This window comes from Lotus japonicus, chromosome 3 (genome assembly GCF_012489685.1).
Source record: "Lotus japonicus ecotype B-129 chromosome 3, LjGifu_v1.2".
Taxonomy (NCBI): domain Eukaryota; kingdom Viridiplantae; phylum Streptophyta; class Magnoliopsida; order Fabales; family Fabaceae; genus Lotus; species Lotus japonicus.
Window position 1 is genome coordinate 14,970,223 of NC_080043.1, and position 13,103 is coordinate 14,983,325.

At 39.5% G+C, this 13,103-nt stretch overlaps 1 protein-coding gene across 1 annotated transcript; it reads right to left on the reverse strand.

Moving 5' to 3' along the window:
• Positions 1-238: 238 nt before the first annotated feature.
• On the reverse strand, positions 239-1,824 carry LOC130748977 (F-box protein SKIP23-like). The gene has a single exon (XM_057602230.1). The coding sequence runs from the start codon at positions 1,710-1,712 to the stop codon at positions 579-581; it is 1,134 nt and encodes a 377-aa protein (XP_057458213.1). The 5' UTR covers positions 1,713-1,824; the 3' UTR covers positions 239-578.
• Between the last annotated feature and the right edge of the window lie 11,279 nt (positions 1,825-13,103).

Genomic DNA, 13,103 nt, shown 5'->3' on the forward strand with positions numbered 1-13,103 from the left:
TACCCTAATCCAAAACAGCAACCAGTGAAGCATCTTACCCGACTTAGTTCTTCTAACTGATCCAGCATTAGCTGCAAAAGCTATTTTATTAAGTGTTATACTCTCTAACCCTAGATTATCCAGGATACATTATACAGTAATTTAGAGAAGTCACCCCAAACAAAAGAAAGAAAGAAAATTAGGGCCACATCCCCAATGAGTCTCAAACAGCACATAGTCTACAATCTTTCAGGCAAAATGAAGAAAAAGAAAACAGCAATATTAATATAAAAGACTGTACTTGTAGTTGTACCCATATGACTAGAAAGTAATGCACAATAGCAAACAACAATTGCCATTTCCAAGAATGCATAACATACTCGGCATCCAGAAAACTCATCCAAAGTGGTTGACACTTGACAGTATGAAACCTAAGTAGATTTCCAAATTCTGAATGAAGTAACATCATTTTTTTAGTTGAACTAAAGATGTAAAAAAGAGCAAAGCAGTAAATGGAGACATTTGCAGAAAAACTACACAGCTTCAAATTAGAAACCATTTGATGTAACATACTGCATACATACATACTCTCTTGTCTGTCAATGCAACATTGCCCAATCCGGGGGTGGCCGGAACAAGCTGGAAAAACCGGGATAATCCAACAGATGCAAAATCCCATCTCCATACCAACCTACATCATCCAAGGGAAAAACACCAATACCAGATTTCAGGTCATCATCTCTAAACACAACATAGTTTCCTTCATCAACACCCAAATCCGAAGCAGAAACAGAAAAGGCACAATCATCCCCTATGAACAGAACCCGGTCTCTTACATTCCTCACATGCACCCAACTCTCATTCTCTTCTTCATCCTCTTCATTCTCTCCAAACCTAAACACTCTAAACATCCCCTCTTTATACTCATCAATATCATTATCACCTTCGTACTTGTACTTGATATCTTCGCAAAAACCCCCGTGTTTTTCCACCAGTAAGAGCTCGCCCTCGCTCTCCACCAAGAACTTCTCGTTATAGCAGCAGCCGGTGTTGGGCCCATAGTGTTCAGCAAACGGCTCCTCCTCCAGGACTGAGTCCGGCCCAACCACGACCGTCCGACCACCGCTTTCCACCGCGTAGAGCCTGCCGTTAAAGGCGGATACATCATGGTAGTTCGTGGACATGTCCGGCGCCGGCATGATTGTCCAGCGCTCGTCGTCACCGTCACCATAGCCGAAGACGGCCAGCTTCTCGGATTCATGAATCGTGAGCAGCATGGAACCCTGCAATGTGGCAGCCGCAGCCGCCACCACCTTTCCCTTGGTAGAGGGGTGGGCGACGACGAACTCGTTTCCAAGGTCGGAGACGAGGAGGTTGGTGAGGTCGAGCACGCCAGGGGAGGAGGTAGAAATGGACCGGTCACGAAAGAGAGGGTGCCAGAGGCGGTTCCGGCCACATTCGTCTTGGCCGATTTTGACCAACCATGGTGTTTGGGTTTGTAGGTGTGGTGGTGGTTTGATGAGGAAGATGCTGCGTGCGGAGAGGGAAGCGGCAGGGATGGGTGGGAAATTGAAGGGGAATTGGTGGATGGGGATGAAGGGGGAAATGGAAGAGCGCCATGTGGAGCAGACGGATCGGAAGCGGAGGCGGTCGAGTGGGGTGTCGTCGAGGCATTCTAAAATTAGATGGAGGAGCTCCGCCGGCAGTTGAGACCAGTCTGGTGCTGCCGCCATGGTTGAGTTGAGCAGCGCCGTGAGTGTCACTGAATAGTTATATAGTTTTCGAATCTTCTCTAGTAAGCCATCTTCTCTAGCAAGCTTTCTTTGGCTATTTTGTTTTTCTCTAAAAAGAAAAGTACCCACAACCATTAAACTCTAATTTCTATTCTACTAGCGGAATTGAATAATTATTTGTTGACACCTCATTTTTTAGGTGGAATGAGGTGGAGGAGGAGAAAGATAGAAAGAAATGGAAAAAGTAAGAGAGAGAAAGTATAAGATGTGATAAATGATAAGAAGAGAGAGATAGAGATAAAAATAAGTGGAAATGAAGTGTACAAAAAAGAAGGTGTGTATATATCATTGCTGAGCGGAATTACCCCACGGGTGACTAATTTTGTTATTTACAATTCAACTTTCGTGTAATATTATGTTTTGTATCTTTGTAGTCGGTGCTCACTGGGGTGGACAACTTTAAAAGTGGTCCACCGGTGCACCCAATATCAGTTTTGGTAATTCACAATATATTAAAAAAATATGTCAGCAGTCCCTTTCTTCTCCACATACAATCACCAAAACCTAGCCGCCACCCCCTTTCCACAAAACCTGCAACCCCAAACCTTCCTTCTTTACACCGATCAAACCACCTGTTTTCATACCCAGAATCAAGACTAGAACTCTTCACCCTCTAAGAGACACAGGTGTTTGAGATACTTCTACAGTTGGAGTTTTATATTCTGCATATTTCCCCAAATCCACTTCACTGATCATTCTCCATAGACGAACCAGCATAACCCTCTCCAACACTCTAAAAATGCGATTTTTCAGTTCTATCAGTACCAATTTCTTCAGGCACAAGCTCGAAAATTTCCCACCGATTCATCATCCGCAAGCTTCATCCACAACCCCAGTTTCAATCTCAAATTCGTCAGAGAAAAGTCACAATCCACCACAATCCCCAAGAAGCAACTAAGGGTTCGTGACCATGGCGGATTCTTCACCCTCTTCAACAAACTCCTCACCCTCTTCATTTACCACCATAAACCCTCAAACCTTCATGTTCTCTGGTCTATGTTCTCCCAAGGTTTGTTCAGATCTTCACTTCCATGCTTATGTTCTCTGTTCTTCAGATCTTCAAACACCACAGGGGTTTCTCCATGATTTCATGGGGGATTTTGGTTGGTTGGATTTTGGGTTTAATTTGTAGTGGGTTATGGGTATTTTCTGGGTATTTGGCATTGGAGATTTCGGGTTTTTTTTTGTGGCAGTGTGGGAGTGAGGGGGGAAGGAAGTGGGGGAGAGGTTCTGAAACTGGAAATCGTTGGAGCTGTGAGGTCAAGGGGTGGCGGCGGTGACATGGCCGACGCTGGTCAGATGAAGAACAGTGGGGGTTGGAGAAGACGAAGAACAGTAAAGTGGGGAAGATGAAGAGGGATTACAAATTTACATTTTTATCCTTTTTATCATGATTTAATCCTTACCATTCAATAAAAGAATATTCCAAGATTCTCAGATCCAACGGCATATAATAATGGTGCACTGGTGGACCAGTTTTAAAGTTCCCCACCCTAGTGAGCACCTTTGTAGTCAATATATTTTAACAACTATTTCAATTATATGTTCTTAATAATAATATTATGTTTTTTTTTGACATTGATAATTGTGTATTAGTCTACAACAATTTTTTACTTATTTAAATATGAAAAAAATTAAATATTTTAAATTATAAGACTTAAATTCACTCAAATTTGTGTATATACATTAAATTAGTATTTTAAATTTTTTAATACATGTTTAATTATTAATATTTGATTGACTATTTTTCATATCAGTGTTTCTATATATAATAACAATAACAACAATAATAATATATATTTTGATTCAAAATGTTAATTTTGAAGAGAAATCAATATCAACATATAACAACAAAATGAAACCTCACTTCTAATAAAAATCAAATCAAATCATAGGAAAAAATCACCAGATTAAATAAATTAAAATAATAGATAATTTACGAAAAAAATTAAAAGCAAAAGGATATATATAAAAAGTGTTGAGAAATATCCCCTCTCAACATGAGTATATTAACCTAGCTGCATAAAGCCGAAATGATAAAAAAAAAATTCACTATAGCGAAAACCTCGAAAGAACCCTAGAGGCTTACAAACGTGCTAAAAAAGCCCACACAAAACCCCTAGCGCCTACCCCCACTGAATAGGTCCCAATTGAAATCGAGAAAACAACGACTAACGAAAATTATTTCGATCCAAAGGTCTCTCTTATTTTTTAATAAAGTCCCACGTGACTATTAAAAGTTTGAATTCGTTCCCCTTTTTTGTCTTTGCCTCTTCGATCATACATTTGGCAACCACCGCCTACCAGAGACGATGGAGGAAAAATCTATTTTATCAATCCAAGCAGATAAATTGAAAGATTTACATCTTTCCCCTTCATGATTTAAAAAAGGGTGAAACAATATATAATGGTGAATCGAAAAATGGAAGAATGAGTAAATAATATGATCATGAAATAGGGGTGTTCATAACCGAACCAAACCAATTAAAACAGCTCAAACCGACCCAAAAAACCAAAACTCGAAAAAACCGATAACCAAAAAAACCGATATTTTGTTAATGAAGCAGTTGGATTTTCAGTTCCCATGTTCAAAATAGAACCGATCCAAACCAAACTGAAAGTATTTAATTATTTAAATTTTGACATACATAATTACCCATTTAACCATACTTATAATGTTTTATTCCATGTACACCCAGACATTTACAGTAATGTGTTTAACCTTTTTCAAGTTAGAAGACATATGTCTTCTTTTCATTAAGCGAAAGTGAAACCCTGATTGTTCTGCTTCTTTGCCTCTTACTCAAAACAATACATTTGTAACATTGGTTGATAATCAACTTAGATAGAGTTAATTAGATATTGTCCATGAAATGCAGTAGTGTTACAAATTACAGTCATCACTTAACAATCATCATATCAGTGCGTACCTAATTCATTTTTTTCAATATTGATGTTAGTGTTAAGCAGGATATCTTGTCTCTGTAACTTTTACAGTGCTTCTTGTTTTATGATTTTATTTTCTATTTCGTTATTTATTTCAAGATTTTTAGTTTCGGATCGGATTGAAGAGAATCACATAGAGAGCATAAGTATCATACAACTACATCAAATCCCAACAAAAGAGAGATTAACTATCCATTTTCATGGATAACTTTACAAATAGAGAAGAAAAATGAGCAGAACCGAACCCGTCACGATGTCTCGCCGCCGACTCCAACCTCCAGAGCTTCTTCTCTAGCCTCCTAAGCCTCTCTCCTTGTCTCTCCAGTGTTTCTCTGAATTTCTAAGTGATGGGTCGAAGTATGATCAAGTTCCTCTCCAGATTCTTAAAATAAGCTTTTTATATTGAAAAAACGCAGTACAGGGCGCTGGGCGGCCAGATTACTTCAGGGGAAGGTTTCTGGCACCGCCTTGAGCGCTGGGCGGCCTCTGCAGGCCGCTGGGCGCCCAGTACACCTTCAAACTCATTTTTCTTGCCAAAAACTTGCTCTTTTCCTTGAATCTTCAATCCTACAATAAAAGTTGAGATGAAAATCAAATTTTGGCACATTCTAGCCTAATTTTCACCTATCAATAAGTTATAATCAGAAGAAGTAGGATTTGATCAAGATTTCTCATGAATTCATAAGGATAAGTGCCTAAGTTGTTTATCGAAATTAGGTAAAATTGGCACTTATCAATGCTCCGTTGGATGTAGGAGGGAAAATGAGATGAAAGAATATAAGAGAAAAATGAGATGATTTTTAAGTTATTTGAATTGAGAGAAAAAGAATGAAAAATGAAAGAAAAAAGTGAGAGTAATAAAAATAGATGTGATTTTGACGCAAGAGCGGGGCTACGCCCCAAAAAAGAAAACTAAAACAACAAAAGAGAAGCTACTCTCTCTCAAAAGAGACCCCTAGAGTCTATTATAAGAAGCTCGCTCAACCCCATCACGAGTTCATCAAGAACCATCTGACAACTATCTTGGCCTTTGCTAGGAAATCTTCACACATATTACCATATCACTCGAAATGTGATTTACCTCTACCTGCCAAGCTCTCCTCAACATGTCTTTAATCATCCAAATAACATCAACATGCCTATGTCGATTCTGCAACATAGCAGCAATGAGCTCCACTGCATTTAGAGAGTTAGATTGACACATATCCTTCCTCAACCCCATCCTCCAAGCGATGGTAAGACCTTGCAAAATCACCAACTCCTCAATGTGCAAAACATATGAGTATTAAAGAACCCGAGTGTTCCTATCACACCACACCCACCAAATCGCAGCCAACACCACTCGATCTGACATTGCGAGCCACTAATTTAGCAAAGGCTTCAGCACATGCGAACTAGTAGTACCCTGCCCAACCTGGAATCCTAGCCTTTGCCATATGTTCTTAGTGTGCCCACAATCACGAAGATATTGAGGACCAATTATGTCTCCCAAACGATAAAGTTGGCACATATGTAGAATTTTTTTTGAAGGATGGTGGTACAATTACATAGCTCCTTTGACCCCATGCACAACATTCACATTGGTTGAAGGGACAAGTTGGTATTTTTCTACCATAATACATTTTGCCTGAGTTTTCTTCTTATCTTTGCAAGAAAACAAAAAAGTTGGCCCAATACATATTTTTCCATTCTCACCACATTTTTCATTGTATATCCAAACCCTAATGTACACTGTTTTCCAATTATAATCACTCTCCCACCTTTTTTTTTTAGCTATTTTCAACATATCAAAACATTGTGTAAGAGTAATTAGACATTCACATCTATCTTTTCTATTGGGGAGCTGCTTAGTCGTGATTGGCGTGTGTCCTTAAGGCATATGCTTCAGGAGCGGAATGCGGTGGTAGACTTGCTTGCTAAGAATGGAGCTTGGGATCGAATGTGTTGAGATTTTTAGATACTCTGCTTTGGCGGATGATTACGGAGATACTCTCTTTCTGAGGAGCTAGTTGGTAGTTGTTTTCTTTTTCTTGTAGCATTATTTTACCTAAAAAATCTTTTTTATTTCATATTATTTTTCACATTTTTCTTTTTATTTCTCACTCATTTCTTTTATCACATCACTCATTATATCCCTTAGAGCAACTCCAACGCTGGTTTCTTAACCCAGCTGGAGTTGCTAAGAAACCATATCTTATTTTTTTCAGCATTGGAGCATGCTCAGTTGGCAGGTTCAGTTTCTTAACTACAGTGCATGGTTGCTTCTGCAAGCAACTATGCTTTTTCAGTTTCTTAATTAAAATAAGCTATTTTCTCTCACTTCACCAACAGATTTCAGAGGCAAACATAACCAAAAGGATGAAATTGAACAATGTAAATTGAACAGAGACATAATCAGAGGACGAAAATTGCAATTTTATTGAATGAATTGAAACTTTACATGAAGAAATTGAAACTTAAAACACATAAATTGATATTTACAAACCCTAAAAAAAAAAAATCTTCTCTGGTGAGTTCTGGAAGCTCTGATCTGAGAGTAATGGCCCTTGCATGTGTTAAAAGGAAGGATTTTTGCAAGCTTCAAGGCTTTGAAGCTTGCAAACAGGGGTTGTGGGGGTCGGATTGAGGCTGTATGGTGGCGGTGGTGGTTGTTTGGTGGCCGATGGTGACTGCATGTGGTTGTTTGGTGGCGGCGGTTGATGTTTGGTGATCGGTTGGGGCTTTGGAGGCGTGGACCAGAGAGATCGAGGGAGAAGAAGTGAGGGAGAGAGGAAGGAGAAGAGGAGGCGTCGAGAGGAAGGAGAAAAGGAGAAGTGAGGCAGAGAGGAAGGATCTGCAGGGTTTAGGGTGAGAGGAAGGGGAAAAGGAGACGATGCAGGTCAGGGAAAGAGGAAGGGGGAAAGAGGAAGGGGAAAAGAGGAAGGTGAGTGAGAGCTTGAGGAAGAAGGTGAGAGAGAGAGGTTGAAGAAGAAGCTGCGTGAGAGAAGAGAGGAAGAAGAGAGGAGCGGCTAGGGTTAGAATGGAGAGTGAGTGAGGAAAAATAGATTATATAGTGGGTGACCGGCTGAGCCGGTCATCCCACCGGCTGGAGCCGATTTTCTGCCCGTTTGGGCTTTTTTTTTTGAATTTTTTTAAATTGACCGGTTTTCTGACCGTTTTTCAATTCTCAGCTTCTTTACCGACCGTTTTTTCAATTCTCAGCTTCTTTACATTATATATAATGCAGTAGACCATTTGAAACACCAACATTTACTCCCACAATTTCTCTCTTGTCCAAAAATTCTCAAATTTCTCAAAATGTCTAATCCTTATGAGCAATATTATCCACTGCTCGACAATGAAACACCTCCTACAAGTGAAGGTTTGCAACCGTCGCCTATGTTTCCGCCACAAAACCAACCTCCGCAGATGATTCACCCGCAAAGCCAACCTATGATGGTGTTCCAACAACAAAACCAACATTCGCAGATGATTCGCCCGCAAAGCCAACCTATGCTGATGTTCCAACAACAAAACCCACATCCGCAAATGTATCAACCACAAAGCCAACATCCACAGATGTGTCACCCTCAAAACCAACCTCCTCACACCGGTGGTAATGTTCAAAATCCTTCGTATCAAATGTTTCCACAATCGTTCTACCATCAAAACCAACCTCAGGGTCAAATGGGACCATATCCACCACAAATGTCTTATCCAAACAATCCACAATATTGCATGTATCCACCACAATACCAAGCACCTCCTACTGGTAGCAGCAGTAGTTCAAAAGTCTCAAGTACACAATGTGAGGCTATGCCCGAGGAGCCTGAATTTTCTACTCAACGAAGCCTGAATTAAAGAAACGCACCAAATGGAGTGGTAAAGATAATATACTTCTTCTTCAGTCATGGCTCAACGTTTCTACCGATCGGGTCGTGGGAAATGAGCAAAAGTCAGATTTGTTCTGGAATAAGATTCGAGCCCAATATGAGGAGTACCGCGACGATGCCTCTCCTTCGAGGACATGGTTATCCCTGAAATCTCATTTTAATAAATTGAATGCTGATCTTCAAAAATTTGTTGGTTGCCACACTAAAGCCGTCAATCATTGGAAAAGTGGACACTCAGATAAGGACATCATGGCTACGGCGCATCAATTATATCATGTAGATACGGGTAAAGATTTCAAACATGAGAATGAATGGCGGTTGGTGAAGGATGAACCAAAGTGGAAGGGAACATTTATGACAACCAGTTCAACGAGGCAGAAGAAGTCAGTAGATGGGGTGTATGCAACATCGTCTGACCGGAGTGCATCAATCGAGGGCGACGAATATGAGGCCACACAACCAGCAACCCGCCCGTTGGGAAAAAAGAACCAGAAAAGGAAGGCCAAAGTAGGAGACACGGCTTCAAGTGATCTCGATTATGTTCCTAACTCCGAGATGATAGCCATCGAGAAAGCTAAACTGGGATTCCTTGCGAGTTTTGAGAAGCTCAAGACTGAAGAACTGGAGGTGAGAAAGGAAAAAAACAAACTTCATAAGGCGCGGTTATTGAAGGAATACAAAGATATCCTTATGGAGGACACATCTGAAATGAACGAGGTGCAGTTAGCAACGCATCAGCGCCTAGTTGAATTCGCCATGAAAGAACTAGGAATGTCTTAATTCTTGTTGTTGTCTTTCTTAGCGTGTGCCAATGTTGTGATTTTAGCATTTCTACTTATTGATTCTGCATTAGTGTTGTAATTTTAGCATTTCTACTTATGTGTATTGCATCAGTGTTGTAATTTTAGCATTTCTACTTATGTATTCTGCATTAATGTTGTAATTTCAGTATTCAAATTTTTCTTAATGTGTACTGCGTTTCTACTTATGTGTTCTATATAGTCGTTGGGGAATATAGTCGTTCGAGAATATAACCGTTGGGGAATATAGCCGTTGGAGAATATAGCCGTTGGGGAATATAGCCGTTGTAGAATATAGCCGTTGGGGAATATAGCCGTTGGAGAATATAGCCGTTGTGGAATATAGCCGTTGGAGAATATAGCCGTTGTTGTTTCTCTTATTTATACATGTCATATTTCATTAATCTCAACATTCAAGAGTTGTTTTGTCCTCTCATATTGTCTTCCTCCTATCCAATTACACTGATAGTTTCTCATTGTGTCATAGAATGGATCCAAACAATATGGCCGACTTGGACATTTACGACGTTGTCATTGACAAACTTATCAATGACACGACTATAGAAGATATGATGCAGGAGGAGATGGAGTTTTATCAACGACGTGCCAACACCGTTAGGCCCAAGCGAACAAGAAAGGTGATAGAGAGAGATCGTGAAGCTGGGAACGAGCGGTTGTGGAATGACTACTTCTCCGAAAATCCTGTGTACACGAAAGAGCTTTTCCGACGAAGGTTTCGAATGCGAAAGCATGTGTTCCTCAGAATTGTAGGGGCCCTTGGGTCTCATGACCTGTACTTTTTAATGTCTGTCGATGCAGTTGGAAGACAAGGCCTGTCACCATTACAAAAGTGCACCGCCGCTATTCGTATGTTGGCGTACGGATCACCTGCTGACAGTGTTGACGAGTACATTCGAATTGGTGAAAGTACTGCAATTGAGTGCTTAAAGAATTTTGTGGAAGGTGTGTGTGCAGTATTTGGTGAAACATACTTGAGGCGCCCGAACCAGGAAGACATTACCCGCTTACTTCAATGGGGCGAGTCTCGTGGATTTCCAGGTATGTTGGGTTCTATTGATTGTATGCATTGGGAATGGAAGAATTGTCCAGTTGCGTGGAAAGGTCAATTCACCCGAGGTGATCATGGAAAGCCCACAATCATGCTTGAAGCAGTGGCATCACAAGACTTGTGGATTTGGAATGCATTTTTTGGCATTGCAGGTTCTAACAATGACATTAATGTGCTAAATCAATCTCCGGTTTTTAATGAGGTTTTGAGTGGAAATGCTCCCATGGTGAACTTTGGCGTGAATGGAACAATGTATAACATGTGATACTATCTAGCAGACGGTATCTATCCCCCGTGGGCTACATTTGTGAAGACCATCCCAATGCCGCAAGGAGAAAAAAGGCAAAAATTTGCGAAAAGACAAGAAGGAGCAAGAAAGGACGTTGAACGTGCATTCGGCGTTCTCCAATCTCGGTTTGCAATAGTTCGTGGTCCATCACGCTTTTGGCATCCGAATGAGATGAAGTCAATAATGTATGCTTGCATCATATTGCACAACATGATTGTTGAAGATGAGCGCAACACGTACCGAGGTAATTTTGTTTATGATCAGGTCAATAATGACATATTGGATGCTGAAGTAGTAAGTGGTCCTATTCCCGCTTTTAGAAATATCTTGGAAAGAAGAGCACATCAAATTGATAGGTCAATTCATCACCAGCTTCAAGCAGACTTGGTGGAGCATATTTGGCAGCTTCCCGAAAACGAGAATAATGAAAATTAATCTTCAAGTGTTATTATGTATTTCATTTCAAATGTATTGTTGCTTATTTTTCATTGTCATGTATTTTCTTTCGTCTTTATTTCTATCATTCAATAAAATTGTTTTTGCTAGAAATAACACAATGTACTTTTTTATTTTTGTTTCAAGTTAACATGCCGATATTTAAATTTAATTGTTTTAAATATTAAGTAAAATTAAATTTAAATTAAATTCGTATTAATTTTAATTAAATTATTTTTAAGTTGAAGTATTGATTTAGTATTAAATTTTAAATCTAAATTGAGTGAATATAAATATTATTAATTTATGTTGTATGGTGGGACACGGGTGGGACCCTTCAAATAGTAATTTAAGAAACCATGGGTTGGAGCAAAATCTGCTTCAGTTTCTTAGGAGTTTCTTAGAGCAACTCCAACGGGAGTTGCTTAGCATGGTTCCTTAAGTTAAGCTGCGTTCCTTATTTCCCCCCCCCATTGGAGCTTGCTGAGGTGGCGTTGCTAACATCCCAAAGTTAAGCAACGTTGCTTAAATAAGCAACGCTCCTTAACTTGCTGAAGCTTAATAAAAAACTGTTTTTTCTCTTACATTCAGCAACAGAAATCGTTAAAAGAAGAGGGAAGAACACATTCATGAACAACAATCCAACAATCCATTAAATTTCAGAAATTTCAACAATCCAAAATTTCAGAAATATATAACACAGATTTAACAATTAAAATACAAAAAAAATCAAAAAAATTACACAAAAAATGGAGAGGATCTGTGATGGCGACGGAGATGGTCTCTTGCATGTCGCCGATCTGAAGGCTGAAACCTCCGTTCTCTTGCATGTCGCCGATCTGATTTGAACGAGGGTTGAACGATGAAGCTTCGAGTGAGAGAGAACGCGGATGGAGGCAGAAACAGGGTTTGAACGAGGGTTGAACTATGAAGCTTCGATTTTGAACGGCAGAAAGAGGGTACTGACGGGTTTGAACGAGGAAGCTTCGATTTTGAACGATTTTGATGTGATTTGAGAGATGAAAGCTTCGATTTTGAACGACAGAAAGAGGGTTTGAACGATTTTGAACGATGAAGCTTCGATTTTGAACGATTTTGATATGAGTTTGAGAGATCAAAGCTTCGATTTTGACCGCGGATGGAGGCAGAAAGACGGTGAGAGATGTGAGTTTGAGAGATGAAGAGAGAAAGCTGTTTGTGGGTTTGACGTTTGAGAAGGAAGCTTCCAGAGAGTGAGAGAGAAAGAGGGTTTGTGTGGGTTTGAAACCGTAGGAGAAAAAAAGAGAGAGTGGGATAAAGTGAAGGAAGCTTCGAGATTCATGGTGAGGGTCGGTGCGTTTTGAGCCTCATTGAGTCTGGGTCGGTGCGTTTTGGACTGCAATGTATCCGTTTGGCCCAAAACAAGGAAAAAAAAATCATTATTTTCAAGTTTAATTATTTTCAAGTATAAATAAGATGTTTGTACCATTTTTTTTTTTACTTTTTTACACAACTACACTTTCACACAATTTCATTCTTCCCACATACTCAATGGATCCTTCTTTTCAAGCTTATTGTGAGTACTTGAAAAATCAATCTTCTACTACTCTTGAAAATTCTTCAAATCCACAAAGCTCAATGTATCAAACACCTCCATACCAAGTCTCACAATGACATCATAACCGCTGAAGTATCTAATGGTCCTATCCCTTCATTTGCAACATTCTTAGAAAGAAGAGGTCATATGAGTCAAAGGGAAATCCATCGCCAACTTCAAGCAGACTTGGTGGAACATATTTGGGAGCTCTCCGAAAGTAGGAATAATGAAATTTAATCTTTGAGAGAGTTTTCATTATTTTTTATTTTGCAATGAATTGTATCTTATTTCGAACTTAATTATATAATATAATGTAATGCATTTTGTTTGAATTTTTTTTTAAA

Coding starts and splice junctions, on each gene's coding strand:
- LOC130748977 (XM_057602230.1), bottom strand. CDS start 1,712: ATGGCGGCAGCACCAGACTGGTCTCAACTGCCGGCGGAGCTCCTCCAT.